This window comes from Stegodyphus dumicola, chromosome 7 (assembly GCF_044657685.1).
Source record: "Stegodyphus dumicola isolate Sdum_Otavi_A_Nest chromosome 7, ASM4465768v1".
NCBI lineage: Eukaryota > Metazoa > Arthropoda > Arachnida > Araneae > Eresidae > Stegodyphus > Stegodyphus dumicola.
The window spans coordinates 5,627,749-5,654,574 of record NC_140774.1 but is presented as its reverse complement, the minus strand read 5'-3'; the positions used below and the strand labels follow the sequence as shown (position 1 = coordinate 5,654,574).

Below are 26,826 nucleotides of genomic sequence, written 5' to 3'. Positions count from 1 at the left end.
AAACGAAAATTTAAAGTAGTGTCACCAGCTGTTATATTTTACTTTTGCGCTAATCTCTTTCTAAGTGAAGTTTAATTAAATTACAGATTTTTCATTCAAGAATTCTAAAATATTTTCATTGCTCTGAATAATAAATATGTACCTTGGAAATAAACTTAATTTTTATCCATTTTACGAAGCAGCATCTTCAATTCTCTGCATTAAATTTAATTAGGCACTGTGATAAAAGGATCCATTATACAGCACATATTTAATTTATGCTTCAATTTAAAAGAGATTTAATGAAAAAATATCACGAGACGTTTTATAGCAAATATTATTTATGACTGCTTTTTCCAAAAGCAGTTTATAGGGGCTTGAAGCTTTCCGACATACATATGTATCTCGCATTAGCTCAGAAACGATTACTCGTAGAACGTTGAAATTTTCTTTTGTGGAACTGCTATAACATCTAGTGGTGCACCTCGCCTTTTTATTGCAATTGGCAGTACCAAACGTATATACATATACCTATCTCTTTACTTTGCTTAAAATTCCTTACCTGGCCTTTATTTTTGCAATCGTTAGTTGTAATAATCTACTTTCAGTTACAGAAGTAATTTAAACTGCTAGGGATTTTAATTTCAAAATTTGCAATTTTTGATGTCATTTTTAACTTTCCTTGAGAAATTCGTTAATGAAGTTACAATACTTCTAGGGAAGGAGATTAAATAAAGTGCAGCAAAAATACAGGAGTGTTTTAAATGACGTAAACTGGCAGTGTCAGATTTTAAAAAATTAATTTTGGGTAAATAACGAAATTTAACTTTCAGTGCAGTCTCTCGACTCCTGTATATTTGGGAAATTTTTATACTCGTTATAAAAATATAAACTTACAAGACTCCCGTCCGACAAAACGTGACCGGAATATTAAATTTTAAAATTTGCAATTCTTGATGTCATTTTTAATTTGAGTTGAGGGATAGGTAAATTTAGTTAATTAAGTTTTAAGGAATAGATTAATTTAATTAATTAAGTTGAGCTATAGGTTAATTAAGTGCAGGATTCCGTTGTTCAAAATTTGATGCCTCTAGGTATTATCGTTTTTACACAATACCAGAAATATACATGCATTCATGCAGATTGGTCATTATTTAATTTCTTTAAGTATAGTACAGGGAGATAATATTTGGTGGCAACAATTTGGAGAGTAATACGGACATTTATAGGGAAACAACGCTTTTCTGGGCTATCGCCTCTTTGGGCTAATAAAATAAATTCACAGTAAATAAAAAAATCTTACGCAGAACTAGAAATAAATATAAAAATATAATCACTATAAAATACTACAATTAATTATTACAATTAAATACATTTTTTAACATTAGAATAAATGTATAAAAATTATTAAAGTGTTAAAAGTATTTATCACTATGATGTATTATGAAATATGATTGAAATAAAACACCTTTGTAGAATACTATGCTATAATAATCACCTATAATTTTAAAAAGCAGCACAATTAAGGATATTAAAACAAAAACTTTCAAAAATTCAAAAATTCTCAGATTCAAAAATAAAAATATCTAATTCGAATTTGTGAAATGAGGCGCTACCACCAGGTTCTTCTTGACAATTATACCCGCTGCAATAGTTAACCATTGTTAAGTTTCTGCAAAGTTTCAGGTTTTCTGCATTGTTTCAGTGTTCTGTCCTTACTCCTCCGGATATGGTCAAGGGCAATATATCGAAAGAAAACAAATTCAGGTATGAAATACCAGTAGAGATTTTACATTAAAATCAAAAAAATAATTTGTTCTCATAGTAGTTTTGGGCAATTTGTGCTTTCTTAGCGAAAACCCTGCCCCCCCCCAAATAACAACATCAAACGAAAGCAATGGTTTATAATTAATAAACTTAGAAGAGGATTACAGTTAGATTGCCATAAAACACAGTTCAAAATTTGTTCTCCTTGTGACTTTTCTATAATATTTTGCTTACATGTATTCAAATTAAGCACAATGTATCGTAATTTAGTTTGAAATAATTATAATTCCCACAAAAGTGCACTAATATGATCTGCAGGTTAACTAGTCATCCAGTGGAATCATAAATTCTCCCCCAAGACAGAAAATTCAGTTTACGAATTTTGTCCTAATCTCATTTCTGGCTTGTTTAATTCTAGTTCTTAAGCTGAAGCTTTGAGAATTTACATAAGGTAATGCACGTAGCTTAGAGAATAAGACACGGAGAGCAGGGCGCAGTGAAACATAGTTATACGTTAATGGTTAAGTTGATTTATATGTTAAGTTGCAACAAGGTAATCTAGTAAGATTTACGTACGAATTTTGTGTGCATCAGTTCAGACATGTGTTGCTTCCGTTTAATGAGCGAAACGTATTTTGCATTCAACAACGTAAATTGTTATCGCAAAGGTGTAAGCACGAGAAATTCTCGAAAATCAGGATATCTGATTCTCTGAAATTCCTATAGTCTCTGATAATCCTTTAGAAAATTTCCGAGACCTAGGGATTGTTTGTTTGTGGAGAGTAGCATTCACATCTAACCACAAGGGGCCCTATGGCTTAATTAGACTGCACCAGTACGTTCACACAGCATGCACACTAAAGTAGCGTTCCCACTGTTAATCGATTATTATTAATATAAATAATCGAATCGAGAATCAGTATCTCTCATAAATACAAGAGTAGTGTCCCCGTAAGATAGTGCATTGAATATTACATATTGATTGGAGGGCTACTTTTAAGGGAAAGCCCTCTGATCACTCTGTAACATTCAGTATATGTAGTTTCAAGTAACATTTCCAATTTTAGGTTTTATATTGTAAAATGAGAAGCAGAAACAAAATTTTAAAATTCGCAGTTTAGTTTTTATGCCTTTCGTTGCTGCTGTTGTGCGACCGTCAGATTTGAAGCTCCGATTTCACTTAAATATAAGGCTCTTTTGACTATTAAAAGTGTTACGTGATTGTGGAACTGATAAAATATGCATTTTCATTATTTTTGTTTCATCTTCGTAAATTTATTAAATAAGGTTCGGAGTAAAATTAGTAGGAATTCTTTAGGTTTTTTTTTTTTTTTTTTTTTTTTTATATTTTTTACCCAAAGTTTTCCGGGAAATAAAAAGATCATGTTTTACAAGGTAACCAAAAACGTTCTTCCCGCTTCTGATATGACATTGCAAGAGTGAACCCCAACATAAAAATAGTCGTCAGATCTGGAGATGAAGTGGTTAGGATAGGAGACCGGACATTGACCAAGTGTATAAAAGCGCGTTCAAATATTCACCAATTTTTATCCCCTCCTCTAGACGCACTCATGCATTTTTTTTACTTGCATCGCCCCTTGGACCACCTATGTTACAATAGCCAGTATACAGCTTGCATACGTAGCAAGCTAGACGCGGCGATAGCGGCAACTGGAACTGGAACTTCAAACATAAACTCAAACAGCGATTGATTGAAATGGACGCGTAAAAGACGCTCGTTCGGAGTTGTTTGCTGTACGATTTTAAAGTGGGGCCGTCAGCAGCAGGATCAAGTAGCTAAAATTTCCAGGCCTTTGGGGATGATGCCATTAACGAACGAACCACTAGGCAATGGTTCCAGAAGTTCAGGTCAGGGGATGTGTCTCTTAGTGATGCACCACGCAGCGGTCGGCCACAAGCGCTGGACGATGAGATCCTAAGAGCAACCATAGAGAGTGACAGTAGCCAAACATGTGGTGAACTTGCAGCATACTTCCAGGCATTTGATGAAACGATCAGACAAAGCACAAATCAAACGATCAGACAAATTCTGAAATGCATACGCGCTAAAAACAAGCTTCAAAGGCATACAAGCTGAGCAAGTGGGTACCCCATTCACTGTTCGATGCAAACAAACAACAACGTGTCGCTGCCTGTTTGCCATTGTTTACTTGGCAACGTAATGCATCCATATTTGATCGAGTTTTCACCAGCGATGAAACGTGGGCCAGCATGACACATTCAGGCATACCAGACATTGGTTGTCACCACGGGACCCTGTGCCTCACACAGCGAGACCTCTCCACCGACGCAAGATCATGCTCTGTATCTGGTGGACAATTCGCCAAGTGGTGCACTATGAGTACCTGCCAGTGGACCAAACCATCACGGCAGGCCTGTACTCGCAGTGGTTGGAACGTGGGCATCAGGCATTGATGCATAAAGAGCCAGCATTGGTTAATCGTAAAGGTAAAATCCTCCTCCATGACAATGCGAGCCCGCATGTGGCTCGGAAGACCAGGAACACCGTCCAGCGACTGGGCTGGGAGACACTTCCTCATCCACCATACTCCGCAGACCTCGCGCCAACAGACTACCACCTTTACCATCTCCTGGACAACCAGCTTCGTGGGAAATCCTTCAATAACCGGTCAGCTCTCGAAAAGGCCCTCAAGGACTTTTTTCGTCCAAGACTCCTGAGTTTAGCACGATGGCATCCCACAGCTAGCCACTCGGTGGCAAAAGGCACTGGATGCCAATATTGATTACTTTGAAGATTAGTAGTGATTATTATTTGTTTTATGACTTTTTCCTTCTGACTGTCCAAAACGGAAAAAACGATTTTGGTTACCTTGTAAAATCGTTTAAAATATAAATTATTTTTTATTTCAGAACTATTGTACATTGCTCAAAAAAAGGGGAGGACAGTTCTAACGAACATGAGGCAGTAAAACTACATCAATGTATTGTTGGCTTCTCATATTCCCAGTTGCAAGTACACTGCGAAAAAAAAAAGGGTGACAGTTCTGTATCTCCCATTCTACTGCGCCGATTGCCGAAATTTAGCTTGCGGTTTTCATGTCTCAGAAGCACGAATTAGAATGTGTATTAGATTTATATATAGTATTGTTCTGATATATAGGTATTTTGACACAAAATCGGACTTTTTCTGACATACCATACCAAATATTTCTCATATTTCGATCTTACCACTAAAATTATGCCTAACTGCCAAGTTCTGTAAAAATCACACGAGTAGTTTTTAAAAAATTAGTTCTGACAATTTTAGCTCCTCAGTGTTAATTGAATTCGGTATATATTTATCAATCTCTCTTTTTTTAATAAACTTATTTGGTTCTTCCTTTCACATTTCGAAATTTAGTTTCATTCCAAATAAAATTCGCCCATTTTTAAATTTTATATCTTTAAGAAATTGCTATTAGTTTTTCGGAAAAAAAATTAATTATAACCAATAAAATTTTTACCATCATCTTAAAGTAGATGTAGTTCTTAAAGTAGAGATTTTATTGAAAATTTTCGCAGATATACGTGAATTTACATATTGGCGCGTTTTGAAATTTGGCATATTTGTTGAAAGCGATAATAACATCAAATATGGTTTAGGCAATTTGGTAAAATTATATGAAAGTAGGAACGAAGTGACTTTTTTCCGGTCATGCACAAAGTAAAAATGGAAGAGAAAGTAGTTTACTATATATTAAGAACTTCGCCAATTGAATTATTCTTAGAGCAAATTGAAAAAAAAATGCGCCAAGATAAATGTTTGAATTTTCCGCAAATTTTGCGCCAAATTTTACAAAATTTAGTATTTAGGCATAATTTAAATCGTAGAATCGAATTGGCATGTCATTTCAGAAAATCTCACGCTTTCGAAACATGAGAAACGCAATTTGAATTTCGTCAATCAGCCCATTAGAACAAGAAATATAGAACTGTACAATAATTTTTAGTCCAAAGGGATTTGAATCCCGAAGGACTATTAGTTTCGTTTTGGCATTTTGCGTCGGACGGATAAATGTCGGTTCACTTTTCAAACTGTTGCCACAAAATGTTAGAGTCCTGCATTATATTTGAAGAAATTAAATAATGAAAAATCTGCATAAATGTATGTATATTTCTCGTATTGTGATAAAACAACGGTACATAGAGTCATCGAATTTTGAATAACGTAATCCTCCAACGAATATGAGCATGTGGAAGACCAAATTTGAAATTTGAAATTTGTTTTATGATCGATTTCCTATTTTTTAAAACTTTGACGAATTTTTGATTAACAAACTCAAGGATTTCAAAGCGAGCAATGGCAACGTTGTGCAGAAAAAACATTTTTATCTCCAGCGCGTGAGTCTCTGTATCGGAAATTCTAAAGATATCCTCGTTTTAAAACTATTTTGCGATATTGCTGTTGCACTGGATCTTATGGTTTAAGTGCGAGGAACATGATATGTAATAAAGAAAGGTAACACACAAAATGTTAAAAAACGCCCCTTTGGACGTAATTTAAAATCTGAAACATTTCAGATTTTTTTTTTTTTTCTTTAAGATTAATGTTTACTTGTTTTTATTCCCTTATGCTTGTGGAAGGACGTGGGCGTTGTGTTTATAACAAAAAGTATTCTCTAACGAATGCAAAATTTTTTTTTTTTTTTTTTTTTTTTTTTTTTAGTCCAAAGGGATTTCAGTCCCGAAGGACTATTGCTTTCGTTTTGGCATTTTGCGTCGGACTCATAAACGTCGATTCACTTTTCAAACTGTTGCCACAAAATGTTAGAGTCCTGCATTATATTTGAAGAAATTAAATAATGAAAAATCTGCATAAATAATTGTCTATTTCTCGCATTGTGATAAAACAATGGTACATAGAGCCATCGAATTTTGAATGACGAAATCCTACTGCGAATATGGGCATCTGAAATCCCAAATTTGGAATTTGTTTTATTATAGATTTTATATTTTGTAAAACTTTAACGAATTTTTGATTTACAAACTCAATGCTTTAAAAGCGAGAAATGGCAACGTTATATAGAAAAAAAAAAAAAAAACTTTTATCTCCAGCTCGCGAGACTGTGTATATCGGAAATTCTAAAGATATGCTTAATTTAACATTATTTTGCGATATTGCTCTTGAACTGAATTTTATGGTTTAAGTGCAAAGAACATGATATTTAATAAATAAAGGTAACACTCAAAACGTTAAAAAAACGCCCCTTTGGACGTAATTTAAAATCTGAAAAATTTCAGATTTTTTTTTTGTCCAAAGGGGCAGTTTGCCTAGAAGGACTATTAATTTCGTTTTGGTATTTTGCGTCGATTCACTATAAGCGTTGTTTCACGTCTCAAATTGTTGCCACCAAATATTTGCCACCCTATATTATAGTTAAAGAAATTAAATAAGTTCGTCCCTGACATTAATGTAAAATTTTTAGATTAGCAAAAAGGAAAGCGAATAAAAAATTCAATAAAAGGCTTAAAATTTAAAACCAACATTATTATATGGAAACAAAAATATTAAAAATGTAAGTACTAAGGACGTCTTTCGAGATAATTTGACTGCAAAAATATCTTTGTCAGTTTCTGAAGGCTCCGAAATGTGAAAGCCATAATAAAGGGACATAATTTCATTTAAGCCAAGGCTATAGTGTCTGTGAACATGTGATTTTCAATTGGAGACTTTTGAAAATGCGAATTCACCGTACGGCATATCATTACTATTGCTATTGGAAAATGATTAATCAAAATAAATTACATTAGTTCAGCAATAAGTTATTCAATGTTCATTAATCATTTTCATTTACGGTACTATGATTTAGACCAAGTAGCTGTCATTTTCATTTCAGGAAAATGACTTCGTGCAGTTTACTAGTAAACAAATGAAGAAGTTCAACGTAGTAATCAGCAGAACCAAGGAAAAGTTTGTCATTGATCGCAGTTTCATTCAAAAAGACTTGCCAACTTTATCAACGCGTTACTGTTACAACGGTACAGTAGAAGTTGTAGTACTTGACGTGAAAAATTTTTTTCAAAAGAAGAAAGTCGGCGTTAGGATAGGAAGGGAGTAGAAATTGCATCATTCTTGATATTGCTAAATAGAAAATTTTAGTGCCTTCAAAGAAATCTAATTTGAGAAGCGAATTCGTGGGAGTAATATTTGTGTCCGAAAACTGAAATCTATGGTTTTATTCCAGCATAGCAGAGTTACGAAAGATTTTTTTTCACCTTTTTCCGTTTAATTTACAGTACATGCTGTCTTACTTGGTACTACTTATCATTTTACTTGAAACATTGTTATTTCAGAATGATAATAATCAAATTCAGCATAAAGCTAAGAAGAGCAAGGAAAAAAGCTACGAAATTTAGAAATGTTACGCCTCACAAAGTCATAATGAAAGAGCTAACACGGGAATTTAAAAATAATTAACGCCTAATGGGAATATTACATTTTAAAAAGTCTACGATTCGGTAGTAGGAAGGAAGTTTAAATATAAATAGGAATTTTCATACTCCGTTCTCGCTGTGTGTTGCGATTTATCTAACCTGTCTGACAGTAACATTAGATAAAGTCAGTGAATTTTATAACGTAAAGGAATGTAGGGGTGTGTGTCTTTAGCGAATGCCATAGAAACCTCATGAGTGACAGTACGAATTTTCCCAGCTCCGTCCCAGTTTTGCAGGAGAATCATCCGGCGAATAGATTCGAGAATTAAAAATCCCTTTTTTCCTACCACCAACATTCCGTTGACCACTATTTTGAATGTCTCCATGCCGCTAAACCGCTATAAAATTTTAAAACTCCAAGCTTTTTACAGGATTCAAACCCGAGACCAACGGTACAACATACAGCATCGTTAACCACGATACCTATTGGACAGTCTAATAATCAAATCATTCATTCGAAATGGCCATCGATAATTCCTCTGCAATGTTAATCCCTTGATTATACCCCCGAAGAAAGAAAGAGGGAGAGAAGGAGAAAGGAAGTCAAGTCTTTGGTAGGAATAGAACCCACATCTTTGGTTTTGGCCTAGTAGTAAGCTTTCGCCTCTAACCGCTCTACTGTTCAAGTTTATAAAATGGCCGGATATTTGCTCTTTAAGAATTCATCAGTAATGGTCAAACTTATTTATACGTATTTAGCTATTTACTCACCGAGAATGTTGTCCAGTATTAGACCTTCAAGAGGGAGAAGGGATCATTAGAAACATCACTAAAGATCGGCCTCTGCTGCCATTTAGGCTACTTACTCATCGAGAATGTTGCTCAAAATTAGACACCCAAAGGGGAATATTTTACTAGAAGCATCATTGCCTTCCTAAAGAATCAAGAAAAAGCCCAACGGTATGTCAAGTCCAGCTATATCGTAAAGACTTTGCCATTGTCATAACTTACTGGCAAATAATTATATTAAGATACAATAACACGCCGAACAAGTATTAATTTAGAAGTCAAACAACAAAAATCAAACTGACATTCACACTGGCCCATTTTTCTTTGAAGAATATGAAATCGGATCGGCGGTTTGCAAGTTAATTATAGTCCTTTACAAAGAACTCAGTGACTTACGTTCGTTTTAAATGAACATCTTTATTTAACCGCCGAGATAAAACACCATCCCATATCGAACGACGTATCAAACAGCTTGCTGCCACTAAAATTCATTGTGTATAAAATGATCATTCCTGTTTAGATAGCCATTGTGTTCATTAGATCGGAATTCACACACCGTTTGACCACACAGACAAAATGCATTGAGAAAAATCCATAATCTTAGCGATCTGCAGACGTGCAATTACATTGAATATTTCAAAAGATCTTTAGACCGTGAATGGCCGAGTAGATCAGACAGCTGAAAACCGACAATTCCACCTGGTTTCGAATTCCAGCAATGAACTGACTGCATAGGTACTTTTATGATTTACCTCCCCTGTAACATAAATATAAGTTCCCATTGGAGATGCATTCTCACCGCAAAGGCCGATTAAACCAGATGTATTCCTTTTTTATTGTGAAAATTTGAAAATATAACACTGATTTTTGTTGTTTGACTTCTAAATTAAATAAATATATGTTTGAACTTGTGAGCTGTGGTCCTGGTTAATAACATATGGAAGCAAGTGGTCTATAAGAGTTATACTGGGCGATTCATCATTAGAATTTTGACTAACGGTGATGTTCTGTCTCATATTTATTCAATTCATATTTATTTCTCATATTATGTCTCATATTTATTAAATTCATATTTATTTCTCATATTCTGTCTCATATTTATTCAAGATTTTAAAATCCGTCTGTAGGTTAACATCTCTCTCATCTAAGAACGTCTGACCGGTTCAAGGTTTTTAAAAGAGCATGAGTGCATGACTGGTGAAGGGGTTTTCTCGTTGTTCGAATAATTTCAACCGATGAAGATACTCTGACTAGTGGTATCATAAATACACCCAAACATTTCTATAAAGTTTCCTTTTGCTGCAGAAACTTAGAGTCTTTGGAGACTCAGGCTGACATTTGCGCCGTCTCTGGGCATGGTTCTAGAAAGTTAAGCGCCAATTAAGTTTTATTCTAACCTTATTAGATAGAAAAACGAATTATCGCTCCGTCTGAAATATACATCAACGTTTTAAGAAGATTTTAAAAATAACCTTTTTTATTAGATTTTGAAATGAATAAAAAGCATAACGTGTGCGTACGAAAATACTCTGCCACTTGCGAATATTTAAGTCAAAATTTCAAATTAAGAGTATCATAGTCGGAGACTACATAAATTGGCCTTCTTATGCCGGCTTAAAATTTAAAAAGCGTTTTCTAATGTCGGTAACAAAATGGCTAAAGCTGTAATATTATCACGCAGAGCCAAATGGTAGAGAATAAAGCTTTAAATGCTGCTACCATAAGCTCTTTATCTAAAACTTTCAAAACTCTTGGCTTTTTAATACTCTACCATCTAATTTGCATCCCGGTGAGGATATATGGAAAGGATAAGTTATAGTAAAGATTTAAATTGTAATAATTGATTTAATAACATAAAATACTTTACATGTTTAGCTATCTCTGTTTCAATGAATATATTTCAATGTTTAGCTGTCTATGTTCTATGTTCACACAGTGTGAGAAATATCCATACAGTAAGAGCTCATTAATATACATATGATTAACATAAATAGTACAGATCATTAGATAAAAATACAGGACTACATTAATATAGATACACATAGTACTACAGGACATTAATATAGATATATCTCAATTTATTTAGATCATTTAAAAATGATGAAATAACACATCGATTTCAGAAAAATTACTGAATATTTAACATACCTGAATTTTTTTCTGGATGCATTCTTTCCTGCCCAGTGTCTCCTTTTGATAATTGTTTCCGTGACATTTTTGGTGTTTGCTGCTAAACTCTTCGCAAGCTGAGCTTGTTTATCTTTTTCTTCTTCTTCTAACTCTCTCTCGTACTGTTCATTTTCTAACCGACTCAATGCTATGTCTCCCACAAAGCCATCTGTAAAACGAATATAAACAAAATAAATATCTTAACGTTTTAGTTCAAAGAAATTTAAATTAGAGAAAAGAGTTTACTGTCATGAAATTGCTATTACACTATTTATGTTCACGAAAAGTAATTACGTGAGATTACTCTTTGTAAATGTATATCATAGTTTCCCAAAGTCGACATTATTACCACGAGTGGGGACTGGAAGAAGCATCATAACCTGACAGGCAGTAAAAATATTCAGATATTACTGGGATATAAAAACACGTGCGGAACATTTGATTGCTAAAAGAGTTTTGAACAAAGTATTCCCACATATACGTTGTTATAAAAATATTAGAGTCACGCATATTTATTAAAATCATACCAAATTATGGCAGCTGTTTTAAGATATAAAGTGGTCCAACCTCTATGAAGATTCTTTGCAAGGAACCATTGTTTCCTTTGCTAGGGACTAAGAAATTATTACTCTAATATTCTTAAACCATGTTCACAAATCCGTACTTACAGCAGTAATACCTAATATGCTCATGCGGAATGTTTTCGTAATGTATACAACTGCGCGAACTTCGCCAGGAATTTGCGTGTTTTGCAAGTTCATTTAAATTTTCAGATATCCTTAATTGTTATCATTTTGCTAGCATACTGCATGATGAATTAAATAATAATTTGATGCAATGAAAGTAATAATCTAAACATTTACAGATTATATTGAAAGGACATGGGTTACATCATCTTTGAAAGATTAGTAAATGGCGTTGAAATAATTCGAAGGGCCACTTAGCAAAATAAATCTCGACAAGGAGACAGCGAGCCAGCAGAGACTGATGTTGTTGTTCTGCCCAAACCTTGTTAATAACTGTGCCATGTATTTCCATGGAAAGGCGATTGATACTGTGTATAGTATATGTGCAGTAACCAAGTTATGTGATAGCTATGCATAATAGCATAACGGTTTAGTAACGTCTGATCATTGTGCATTATTCTCAGGAATAATTCTACGCAAATATCCACAAAGGTATTTTCCTAGAACTTTGAACTCTCCACTTCTACTTTTACTATGACTGTAGACTCATTTAGTGATTCAAACACGAAGGCATATTATTGTCTAGAGTAGTTCCCCCTCACGAATAATCGTAGTATTCATATGCAAGGTGACTAAGCAACAATAACGTACCCTTTCCATGAAAATCTTCAGTGAGAACGAATAAATTTACGTCTGTCGGTCCTACCCTGAGATTCTTCCACCGAACAGGCATCATTCCGCATGGATTTCCAGGACGGAAGCCTGCTCCGTGGCGTGCAGTCTGCCCAAGCCGACGAAATTCTTTGTGGCAAGGAACGCTAGAACACGCTTACTGTTGGCAACCGCCTTGAGCACCGTTCAGGTGACAGTGACAGTGCGATTTATTTCCGCCCCAATTTTCACGGAACGCACCGGGGGGACAGGTCTGAGGGTCTTCAACCCTCTCTCCTTCCACCAAACCACACGAGAGGAATTTCGGTTCGCCGCATATTTAGTGTCCACGCCGACGCTATACATTTACAAGTATGCCTTCTCTAGGTTTCGAACCCGGGCCCTTCGGCACAGCAGTCAGCGACGTTAACCACTATACCGGTTGGGCGGCGAGAATAAGGTTAAGGAACAGAAAAGCAAGCTATATATGTGCTATTGAATTTTGTGGCCCATGCATTTACAGGACAAGCACGATAACTTGAACAAAAGTACTTTCTGGTTATAGGGAAGTTATTGTACATCAGCTTACAGCAACTATTTGGGAGCCTGAGCTTCCCTGCGTCGCTTCTCCTAAGAGCACATGAAAATTGCATTCCAATGGATTTTGTTTTTTCTTGTGAAATTCATGATAACAACGTTGAAATGTCCTAGCCAAAAAAAATGCACATGCATACTACCAACTGGATTTGTTAATGCCACTATTTACATTCTTTCTTGCTCGTCAGTGAACTGTGAATAACTATAAGACTTCTCAACAAGAGATGATTTCGATTAAGACATGCAATGCTCAACTTAGCACTTATCCAGAGCATCTGGACCAATTATCAACCTACCATTCGTTATCTAGAAGCAAGGCAGTTGTCGCTTTTCATTTTATCTGAGGATATTGTAACATCTGCAATATCCTTTGCAATTTGGAATTGCTTCTAGACCGTCCTCTCTTGCACAGACACACCCTTGAATGTTTTCTATGTAGCCTCTTATACACCCTTCCCTGACATTTACCTCTATTTCTAGTACTAAAATGCGTGAGATTATTTGTCGAAATTTGAAGTTTCTATACTTTGTATTTGTACCTTTCTTTAACTAACTTTAGTTGAACACTTTCAGAGCCAGAAATTCAAATTTCTGTTAAATTTAGATACAGAAACCCAGCAATTAGTAGATAGTAAAAAGTATTTGCAACTGCAACTTAATACCGTTATTTTAATACGTAAGATGATAAACCTTTACTCTAAAGTTATATAGTTATTTACCTGTGCTATATATCTGTGTTATTATTCATATAAATATTATGAAAATTAGTGACAGCTAATGCAGTGAAAAACGAGCTATAGTGATAGATGTAGAGACATGGAATAAAACTGAACATACGTAAAACCCAAAACTGAACAAATAAGAAATAATTACCTATTCCATATCCATGTTATAAGCATTCTACACAGAGTATGCGTTTCGAAAGCCAATTTTTCAATTTTTGATTTCTGAAGTTAGACAGTTTATAAATTATATGCATTATTTTTATTTAATTATGATTTATAATGTCATGATTTAAAATGCTTTAATTTTAATTAACTTACAATGTCTTATTTTTAACTAGTTATGATTTATAATGTTTTATTTTTATTTAAATATCATTTATAAATATATACAGACAAAGAACGTTTTATTAACGCATAAATTATACGCTAAGTAATGCATTGTAAATAATATGCTAAGAACTGCAGAACGTTTTCTTCGATTGTAATCATTTCGAAAATCGTACCAATAAATTGCAAGACAATATTTAGGAAAAATGTTTCAAAGTTGTTCATAGTTTCGTTTTAGCGCTCTGCACCTTTTAGTATGTAAACGTTCAATCGTAATGCTCAAATAATACTTCTAATTTGCTTAAAAATAATAGTATTTTTAACTCATTCCTAAAAGATATATGGAAATTTATTTCTAAGTATTTGTAAATAGTTTAACGTTTTATTTCAGCTCCATGTATATACGAAATGTTTAAATAATTTTTAAGTACTCTAATGCTAAAACTATGAACAGCCGCCTTTAAACTTTCGTAAGCACATCAAGATGTGCTTACAAAAATTGTAAAATTTATAAACACCGCTTCTATTTATAAACATCGCTAAAATTTATAAACGTTCGTGATAATAAAATTTATAAACATTGCTTCTAAACATTTTATAAAATCTTGCAAATTTTCTTCAGCTATTTATATAGATAAAAGGTATGAAGAACACAAAAATCTTTTAAGTATTTATAAACAGTTACAAAATGACAGTTACAAAATGCTTTTGTTATATGTTTGTAAACTATTAGCAGATACTTCTTTTCTGAATTGTTTAAAAGTGCGCACAAATTGTGTTTGAACTGTGATGAGTCATTTGAAATTATAATAATAAATATTAGCATAAAAAAAACTTCTTAAAACATAAAAATATGCAAAAACTAAGGAATTCCTCCCCTTATACCACTCACAGATTTAACATATGTATTACAAAAAGTACGAATGGCACATAAACCGGATATTTTATGAGTTTAAATGTGGCTTAGAAAACGCCTGTTTTATTTCGCAAAGGTATTCGGAAATATTCTATCTTTGAACCACTTTATGCCTCTTAGACGCCGCTACATATTCTAAAATGCAGAATAAATTTGCATCTTATGAACAAAACTGAGTTGAATGCGCAGTGATGAAAAGAGAAGTTTAAACAAGAACTTGTTAGCAGGTGAAAGCATCACTATCCTTCAAAACTTTTGGAAAGTAAATGTTCATTCTTCTTTTCGCATTTTGAATATTATGGTTAATCATTCTGTTTGGTTTGGTCATATGAAGAGGCTTGAGAACTGTAAAAGTTTCAAAGAACAAGAATACAGAATAACCAAACATTCTAAAATGTACCTTGTTTTTAACGAGTAACGCGGAAGAGAAACAAGTTTATGACAACAGGCAATGATTATAGACCATACACAATATTACTGTGGCAAGAACGTTGGAGGAGAGTGTTGCATCAAAATGGCGTTTCAACTGCGAAATTCGTAGTAATCAAAAACAGATGGTCATATGTCCTTTCAATACAATTTACTGAGAAAGACTGTCTCAGTCTAATAAACAGCAATGCAAAACCATTTGGCTGATATTTTTGAGCATCCACCAATCCACCAATTGATACTTTCATGTGCATATATTATCCTCATTATGTTATGAATTTCTGTTCTAAGAAATGCATCATCACTCTAAGATCCATCTTCACGCATTGTACTAGCTTTCTCAGTTTGGATCCAATGACTAAATGATTCTTACATCGTGTAATGACGTTTCACAACCTAATGTATGTTCCACTTAAGAAAAGTTTTTCGTAAAATGCGATTTTCTCCATACAGGACGAGAAGTTTTCTATAAACGTGCTGCGTACAGCCAGAAGGCATATAACGGCCATCATCATTCGCTTGACGAAGAATTCTGCAGTTGAAACGTCATTCAAGCAGCATACTCATCAAAAACACCTGCCTCCGTCTGAAACCAATGTTTTGCTTTAAACTACACAACCGCCCATTGTCGTTCCTAGCTGCTTAATGTCAAGAACCAATTTCTCTCTCGTAACATGCATTATATTGGCTATTCCGTATCTTCTTTAAAGAAATAATTTAGCATCGTTGTTGTCACGATTTCAACTGGCCAGCCCAAAATACATTGTAAAATATTTATTTACTTAAATTAACCAGTTATTTTGTGTTCAATATCTATACTGTCATTTCTCGCTTTCTGTTTTACTACCAGAATGAAAATTTTAGTTCGCGGGCATTTAAATGAGGTAGAAAGATATAGTATTTATAGGGAGATTTTAGATTGCTTAGACAGAGCGTGTTCTGCCAGCTGAACGCCATGTTAATAGTTGATATTCTACGATAGTAGTCAACCTTTGGTGTTGCTTTATTTTTGCCAATAGTGCTTTTCACGCCGGTGTAGGTTTGAACCAATTTGTGCGTTAATAATTTCTGTGTAACCTTTGGGATATCGTAAGATTTAACTTAGTTTGATTTGAAATCCCTTATTTTTGAGGTACTCCATAAATGGTGGTTGGTTTTGTAAGCATAAGAAGTGCCTTCTGTTCAACTATACATATTCAGCTATCTTTGGTCAACCTATTCAACTCTATATTCTTCATAAAAGGGTATTTTACATCCTTCTTACATTTCTGTTGTTTATTTAAACACGCAATAACTCGCTTAAGTTTACACACAGAGTGTTAATTTAGTGGATGCTAAAGAGAATGAAACTATAGAACATAAAACGGCATTTAAAATTTATTATATGTTAAATTTTAAGTAAAAGGTTTGTTCTTATACTTTTTCTATTTTATTATTATTATCCAATAACTTGAATTTAGTAGATCGAAGATAATGAACGTTTACTGTGTTTTTACTTAAACTAGTCATGTAATTTATTTAAACTCACTGTAATTTATTTAAACGCATTGTAATTTATTTAAACTCATTGTATTTTACTTAAATTCATTTCAAGTCATATTCGTTTTCTAAAGTGGAAGTGAATGATGTGCGTATTATATCCTTATGATGCTCATTAAATTTCTCCAGACTTAAATCTATGCAAAGCTATGAATAAGAATTATATCTATAATAATTATTATTCTAACACTGTTACCAAGATTATTGTATCAAAACTTGAAGTATCTTGTAATTCATTGGATGGTCATCTACGACCACAACTTAATGAGAATTCAGCGGTATGAATTCGAATTAGGTCTTTCTCGCGTTAAAATTCAGCGATTGCCAAGCTTTAAACATTAATTGTTTGAAATTTAATTAGAACTTGATATGCAGACATAGAATTAAATTTATTGAGGGCGAAATTTCGGCCAAGCAGAATGTTTCACAAAATTCATTTGATCGGCGTTTATAACACTTGAATATATTATGACTAATTACACAAATTCATTTTTTTTTCAATTGAAATTTTAAGAATTTTTTTTAACCAATGGTCTGTTTTGCTATGCAACAGAAAGCGGGGATTCTGTACTATATTGTTTTGAAAATTTATATATACAAGAATTAAAAATTACATTTAACATGTACAAGAATGTATGTCTCAATGACTTGAAGTGGAGTATTCGCAATTTTAATTAACATTATTGCTTGCATTATGTAGAATTATTACTGCATATATTATGCAATTAATGATGGTACATTTGTGTAGTTAATGATATTATAATATTCTTGGTAATATATTCGCATATTACACTAAAAACAAGTAATATAAAAAATTATAATACTTAATTCCTACTAAGGTCAACATAAGAAATTTTTTTTAAATGAGAAAAAAAAAAAAAATCTGAAATGTTTCAGATTTTAAATTACGTCCAAAGGGGCGTTTTTTAACATTTTGTGTGTTACCTTTCTTTATTAAATATTATGTTCCTCGCACTTAAACCATAAGATTCAGTGCAACAGCAATATCGCAAAATAGTTTTAAAACGAGCATATCTTTAGAATTTCCGATACAGAGACTCACGCGCTGGAGATAAAAATGTTTTTTCTGCACAACGTTGCCATTGCTCGCTTTGAAATCCTTGAGTTTGTTAATCAAAAATTCGTCAAAGTTTTAAAAAATAGGAAATCGATCATAAAACAAATTTCAAATTTCAAATTTGGTCTTCCACATGCTCATATTCGTTGGAGGATTACGTTATTCAAAATTCGATGACTCTATGTACCGTTGTTTTATCACAATACGAGAAATATACATACATTTATGCAGATTTTTCATTATTTAATTTCTTCAAATATAATGCAGGACTCTAACATTTTGTGGCAACAGTTTGAAAAGTGAACCGACATTTATGAGTCCGACGCAAAATGCCAAAACGAAACTAATAGTCCTTCGGGATTCAAATCCCTTTGGACTAAAAACAATTTTTAAATTGAAAATTAAAAAAAAAAAAAAATTAATATGTGAAAAAACTATATTAACATCAAGTTACATCGACTACAAGTTTAAAAAATTTATTTGAGCTTGAATGTATGACTAACAAGTATTTTATTAACGATTGAAAATTTGAACAAGATATAGGGAGAGTGTGAGCTAATAGTAGAAATTTAATCAGAGTATCAGATACGAGGTGAGTAATATACTGTTACGAATTGTGTATGTAATTTAGTTTTCTATTTTTAATAGAATTGTTATAAAATTGTTTTTTTTTTTACTTCCTTGTACGAAGTAAAAAGGAAGTATTGTAATCGCGAAAAGTTTCCGGCAGCATATTTCAACAAAAATATCCATTTTGACCGCTATCGAATGCAATTTAACGATGTTTTTACGTGATATCTGTACGTAAGGACAGAATAAAAGACTCGTTTCCTCCAAAAAAATTATAAAACTGCTTTAAAATTAATTCTGAAGAGAATTTTTCGTGGCGTCTGTACGAACGTACGTACGTACAGACGACACGAAAATGCCACGTTCGTGCGTACGTACGTATCTCGCATAACTCAAAAACGAGTAGCCTCAGAACGTTGAAATTTTGTATATAGGACTGCTATGACATGTAGATGTGCACCTCGTATTTTGGTTGGATTCGGCCGCACCAAACGTACATAAATACTATATTTATATATATATATATATTGACTCTGTTACTCGGCACAGTGATCTCAGTTTCTTTACTCTTATATGTTTGTAAATTGTACATTTTTTGCTTTAAAAATGATTGAATTATGTTGTTCTTATCTTCCGGTTAAGGTTTTTATGCCTTTCGTAATTCTGGAAGCAATATTTGACAATTATCAACAATTTAAAAGCGTTTTAAATTGTTGTGTTTAAGTGCGGTTAATTTTTAAATAACATGGCGGACATATTTGTTTACAATTGAAACAGCAGAATTGTAGATTTGTTGCCAATCTAGAGAGACTAAGCTTCGCAACAGCAAAAATAACGCCTTCATTTATTATTGCGAATTAAATCATGCTTAATCCTTTCTGGAATTTTTTCGAGGAAATAAGTGTTTAAGATTTACTTAATTTTTAATAATTAGTAATTTAATATTTAATAATTAGTAATTTTTAATACAGATATTTTGAGCTTTTATGTATTTTTGTCTTGTCGCGAAGTGAAAACTGAATTAATTGAATGAGAAATACTCAATCCTCTGTGAAAAAAGGTTTTTTTTTTTTTTTTTTGCTTAATTTCTTTTTTACATCGTTCTAGCTTTATTATAGTATTTGAAAAGAACATGCGGCAACGATTAGATAATTCTTTAAATGATATACTTTTTGTGCACTCTGAGTTATAACATGAATGAAATACTATAATACTGTTAAGTGAACCTAGTGCCAGAGTGTCGCTATGTTAAACAAATAGAGTGGATTTTAAAGAATGCCTTTATTCTATTGTGGTTTATGCGCTGTCGGCGAAGTAGATTTAATTCAATCCAATAAGTTTAAATGAAATGCAAGAAAAAATGCGTATAATTTAATATTCCAATTTAATATTCCAATACAAGGAAGTCATGTGGTGTACACATCAGATTTTTTTTCTCGTGCAATGCAACACGAGATTTATTTGAAGAGAAAGCTACGCCGGAAAAATTAAATACAGGAGTACGCGCATCTAACATTTTAATAACAGATAGCTAGTAACTGTACTCTTGTCCTTTCCAGAAAAATCGAGAAAATACGAGATGTTTCTCGTGCATGTTTAAAAAGCTTATAAAAGCTGGAGGAAAACATCTCAATTCAGTTGTTGTTCACTAAATTTTTGTTGATGATTGTAGTGAATTTGCGGTGAGATCAGATTAGCTTTCTCTGTTTTTAATTAAGTTCTACTGAACGTTTTAGTTAATTTAAAAGATAACAACTGTGAGATAATGCAATAGTGTAGGAATATCTCTAAGAAAATTTAATCATTTGATTTCATTTGTTGCGATAAGAATAAATTTTATTCACTTTTCATCGGAATTGTGCATTCAATTTATTACGAACACGTACGCACGCAACAATACTTTTTACAGGAAAATAGTCGTATTAGGAATTATTCATTTTACTTTCTGAGAAGATTTTTTTTTACTTTGTTGTACGAAGTAAAGGAAGTATTACAATCGCAAAAAATTTCCTATACCATATTTCAACGAAAATATCCATTTTTATTGCTCTCGAATTCACTTGAATGATTTCTTTTGCCTTATATCTGTACTTACGAACAGACTAAACTATATTATTTAGGACAAATAAATTATATTTATAGGACTATTTTTTTCGAAAACGGATTGTAAAATGGATTTTAAAACGGATTCAGAACAGAATTTTTCGTGACGTCTGTGCGTACGTATGCATGAATCTTGCACCTCAAAAATGATTAGCTGTTAGAAGGTTGAAATGTTTGTGTGTGGGACTGCTAGACATATAATTGTGCAAGGCCCTTTTTCGTTGCACTCGGACACTTATGGTTTTTATCTCTTTAGTTAATCTGCATGCAGTAGTTGTAGAATTATCAAATCTTTAAGTGGCGCTAGGCGTAAAGAGACAGCCATTTGTTTACATTTGAAACTCTTAGTAGAATAATAGATCAAGTCAAATGAAGCACGAACTCCAGTGTCTTTTTGCCCAGTGGGCCCAAAAGTTAACTTTCAATTTTGTGCACCTAAAATTTCGCCTTCCTGTCTGTAAACTCGAATTTTAATTGTAAAAATTGCTTTTTAATTGTATTTTAACTGCATTTGGTATTTTAGGTTTTCCACTATTTTACATTTTTTACTGAAGAAGTTCAGATATTTATGTAGTTTTACACTGCCGCGAGGTGTGAACTGAAATGATTGAGTGAGAAATATAGCTCTAATGAAAATCGAGAAAATAAGTTTAAATGCTACGTAGAAATTTATAATTTAATATACCGTTTAAGGAAGTCATGTGGTATCCGCATCAGCGTTTTTTTAATTAAGTTTTTGAATAAATATATATTTATGAAGAATGGTATTTCAGTACATATTTCTATAGAAAGTGTGCTTTTGTGTAGATATTTCTCCTAAAAGACTCTTTGAGAACATATCTATCTAATATAGGAAGAACATAATCACTGAAAACATATCTATCTGACACAGAAAGCATATATAGTTTATATCCATCCTGGATATAAAAATCCTAGTTACAATTAGTATCTATCCTGGGACAAGCAAGTAGCAGTCATATGAAATTATTGCAGATTTTGGCCATATGTATTTCTAAGTATGGTGCTCTGGACTGGATGGTGGCTAGCGGAAGCTAACGGCTAGCCCAAAACTAAGCGGTTTTCGCTAGATTTCTACGGAAGACTTGGTTGGTGATGCGTATTTTTTCTCCCTTCTTGAGGGCTTAATGTCTGTCAACTTCTTGTGGTGCAGCCTGGGCAATGTTCTCAGTACCGATGGATTTACCCATTTTCGACGAACTCTCTTAATGCTCGTGCCATTGGAAGAACATTTTAAGTACAAATGACAATATAACTTACATTAATGCCTTGTGATGTGAGGATGTTGAAAAAATGGGGTGACAGTAGAGTACACAGAATTACAAAATTAAATAATGAGTTTAATTCAATTCAGAATTTGACGTCTCTTAAATGATTACCTGAAATTTGCAAGGCTTTAATAAATGAGCCAAAGTTTCTTAAAAACTTCTGGATAATACTTAAAAATGTTCTATTGAAATACGCGGAAGTAATATAACCTGATTTAGCGGAACCAACTTTCTTCCAAGAGAAACTATTTCTTTTCCTTTCATCATAATATTTTACATCTTTGATAAGAAAGGTACATATTAAATTAAACGAATATATCCATTGATAAATTGAGCTTTATTTTCAGCATCTTTTACTCGCGTGATTCTGACACCACCAGAAACTTTCATTACTTTCTCCGTAACGGATAAAACTTATTTATTTTGATTAGATTAAAGACATAAACTATCTTAAGTATTTTTTACAAACTTTATCTTGACATCAAACGCAAATTAGATTACTAATACAGGCATTCGTACTTTTAGAAACAGAGTTAATCTTTATTAATATTTCTTAGTCAAAATCGCTTTATCTTACGACACTTTCCTTAACTTCGAGTCAATTAATTTCAACTACCTCTGGTTGTTATGACACGCGGCAAGATACACAACGCAAATACATTCCTGCCGAGAAGAAATTAAATTAAATTTGCTGTTGTTACAGTCACTAAGGGGAGTTTTATGTTTCCACACCGGAGAAATGGTGTTTCTTCTAACAGTTTTCTTCAAACAAATCTAAGGACATTTTACTTTTTGTTACACTTATTTGTATTCTTTTTTTCCCTCCAAACACACGGCAAAAACTACGCCATTTGTTTCTGTCAAGAGAGCTTGAAAGAAAAGGAAGATCAGTTTCTAAAACTAATTATGCAAATAGTCTTTCGCCATAGCTCGATGGTTTGTTTCATTTAGTTTAGTTTCTAGTTCCTTGAATTGAATAATAGTACTCGGTTATAAAAAAAAAGGTTTCGGAAGAAAGAATGCAGATATATGTTTCTAAAAACTTTCTTTCTCGAAACAAATCATTAGATAGCATTAAAATTTTATCGACCAATGAAAACAAATCAACTGGTGAGAAAATTAGAGAAACTTTTAAATATCATACAATTCATAAAATTGTAAAATTTAGATATCTTTGTAATCAAACACTGTAGCTAACTTTAGACAGCAGACTGACAGAGAATTATCGCTAAGTTAACAACTGAAACTTAGGAAGTGTGTAAACTGTATATTTATTTAAGCCTGAATACGAAAAGATGGCGCACCTTGTGCTTACAACTCAGCCAACCACCTGCGGCGAGATAACTTAAAGTAATAGTATGTCAAATGCAAAATTTAAATTAAAATAAACTAGTAGCAGCAAGGCCATTAGTTTATTTGAATTTAAATTTAAATGAATTGGAATTGAAGTTATTTGAATTTAAATTAGTAGCCTTTGGCTACTAATTTATTTGAATTCGAAGACTACACAATCATATTCGAAGGCTTTATTTGAATTGGAAGGCTACACAATCATATTCGAAGGCTTTATTTGAATTGGAAGGCTACACAATCAATACAATATTCGAAGGCTACACATATTTACATTCGAAGGCTTTATTTGAATTCGATGGCTACACAATGAAGACAATATTCGAAGGCTACACATATTCACATTCGATGGCTTTATTTGAATTCGAAGGCTACACAATCAAGACAACATTCGAAGGCTACACATATTCACATTCGAAGGCTTTATTTAAATTCGAAGGCTACACAATCAAGACAATATTCGAAGGCTACACATATTTACATCCGAACATATCTATTCCGAACTTCATATTCCAGCGAAAGCAGAGTTCCTTTTTCTCATTACCAGCTCCATGGAAAACTCAGTGGTTATGAACCCGAAGTAAAATGTGGTGGACGATAAATCATTAGCCTTTGTCCTTTTCCCCCCACCAGGTCGCACTTTAAGTGGGAGAGAATGTAAGGAGCTTTCTCCTATGTTACTACGTGCCTTTTTGGTGTAACTGGAAGCTTCTCCGGAGTTTGAATTCCCGCAAGTGCAATAATGATTTTTCATGTTTTTGTTCCGAAATAAATCTAAGGATCTTACAACTACTTTATTCATTGTGAGATATCGTGAAAACAAGGTTTCCATGCATATGCGATCCACCTGCCACCTAGGGGTTCAACCTCGAAACTGATAGTTCTACCTTGATCCGGTTCTTAATAGTTGATCCTCCTCTAGGGAGGCCTGGTCACAAAGTATTCTTCTGTTTTCTTAAGCTTTTATACCTCGCACGTCCCATTTTTAATGTTTTTCTTGAAGTTGCACTCATTTAATGTAGTACAATAAAACAAAAGAAAGCAACCGAACCATAACTGTATTAGTGAAAAGGTTATCAACTCGAAATTTTCAACTCAAATGGCAATATTGTATTTTGCTGTATATAATCTAAGTACACAGTCAACATATTACCTGTGAACAATAGTACGGATATTAACACTTAATCTCATATGAAGCATCAGTTCTGATACTAAATTAATGTTTACACACATATGTACATACCTAATGCTTCAAGAAGTAAATTAAAGAGGATAAATATATTACTCTTTATTTATTGATAGAGCATGCAAAAAGCAAGATACGTTTGAAAGTATTAAAATAAGGAGAATAAACTAGTTTCTTCAGATAACTACTGAATATGTAATGTAAGCAACACATGGAGACACATATCAAGCAAATGTTTCGTCAGTCATTGTGAGATGACGTCCTGAAACCGTCAGAATTTTCTCGCACACGGGTCCTACCTATACTCAGAAATGCACATTTGTCAGATAATTATTCTTCTAAGCAATTTCCTGTTCTCATTTGTATACGTTAAAGAGACAGACAGCATGAAAAGACAGCTAAAAGACAGTTCTTTGTTAATCCCAGAACGAGGATCATTCAGGAACTCATCTTCAGAAAACTTCCCACTTTGTCTTTTGTCTCTAAGGGATAAGTATAACTAAATTCTTGAAAAGAGGACATTGTGTTGAAAATAGTTTCTAGGTTCTGACACTCTCCTAAGCACATTTTCCTGGCTACAGAAGCTATCCATCATCGAGATGTCACTCCAGTGCCAAAGCAACGATGCCATCTACTTTGCAGAAACTAGAGATAGATGATGCATTGTTATATACTTTCCTACAAGATTTTTTTTACTGTTCTAGTACCTTCTTTTACAAAAGAAACCTGGAACGAAGAAGGTATTAGTTTTCATAGTTCAAAAGCTAAACTTTATGTAAGAAGATTTTAAGTTTAATTTTTACTTTCTGCATAATCATATATTGGAAGTCTCACTTATTTTAAATACCTTTTACAATATGATGTATTGATTTCTCACGACGTTCGCAGCTGGATCATTTAGTATAGAAAACGTTGATTGGCAACGTTAAACCATTTTAGATTTTGTCTCTACTGACTGAAACGTACCTTCCGCATATGTATCTCTATACTGAAACAACGAAGAATCGGCATTTTACCCTCTTGGGCGCAGTTTGGCGAATGTTTGAAGACGGAAAAGAATGATGATTTCAAATTGGAGAAAGTTACTTATTTCATATCATACATGTTATTAGGCACACATTTTTAGTTCAATATTTATCCCGGAGAACAATTTATAAAACTTCTTACAAATATGTTTTTGTTTCTTTTCTTTTTACTCTAGCAATATATAAATTTGAACGCTGTCGTAAATGGCAGATAACAATTCTCGAACCAAATTACCTCTTTGAATGCCGACTTTTTCGTTACACGTTTTCACATTGCATTTCCAAAAAGGTTGTTTTGCAAAATATAGCATCATCAAATGCGAATTTGAACATTCCCGCCTCTGTGGCAAAATATTACATTCTTTCGAAAATTGTACAGAACTTTCTTCGTTTGCAGGAAAATCCCACAAACATGTATTACGAAATTCAGCTGAAAATAAAAGAGATACGCACTTAACTTTATAGCTTCTAACACAATCAAAACAGCATACAAGAAAATGGCGAAAATTGCTTACTCAAACTTATAGTTATCGGTATGGTTACTCGAAGAATTGTTATGCGCATAGTAGCCACAGTTTATCGACTTCTGAAAATGTGGCCACTTCTACCAAGTTGTTTGCGACAATACCAAGATACCGAAAAATCCGCGTATAGGTATGTATTTATATTCATAGCATTGCAGGAAAATGGCAGCACTTACAGTGGCGTAGCGAAAAGGGGCGGAGAGAGCGGCCTGTCCTGGGCGGCACATTTTTGGGCGTGCTTTTTTTTATATGAAACACATTATAAGGTTACTTACTCATATGCATCTTCGGAGCAGAAAGACAATTTGTCATATTAATTTTCAGATCAGAAACACTAACTGAGATTCAATAGATTATCGCAACATTGACTAAGTTTATCTTTCTAAGGGGAAGAATGTCTTTGTACAGGACTAAAATTCTCCGCAAAAAGGTTACAAAATGGGAACTCGCTCATATTCACGTTACGAAATTGGTATTGGCCCATATCTTGTCCTATATGCTTAAATAAAATGTTATATATCTTGCAGTACAAGAGAATCACGTAGGGTAGCCAGCGCGTTAGCGCGTTCCTTGAAATCTGATCCAAGGTCGAAATATCAGTAATCAACCATCTTATCCACTCGATCACTGGTAGGTGAAGAATCAGGAATTGTCGAAATGTAATACAAAACTGAACTAAGGAGAAAACTGTTTTTACACTGGATAGAATATTCGAACAATTACAAAATAGATTC

General features: G+C 33.2%; 1 protein-coding gene across 1 annotated transcript in view; it reads right to left on the bottom strand.

Annotated features, from left to right (window-relative positions):
- The window catches only part of LOC118200447 (protein tolkin-like), a 584,765-nt gene that overhangs the window by 338,074 nt on the left and 219,865 nt on the right, over nt 1-26,826 (bottom strand). Inside the window, exon 3 of the mRNA XM_085819846.1 lies at nt 11,080-11,269. Coding sequence (XP_085675972.1) covers nt 11,080-11,269 — 190 coding nt within the window. The remainder of the gene's footprint in view (nt 1-11,079; nt 11,270-26,826) is intronic.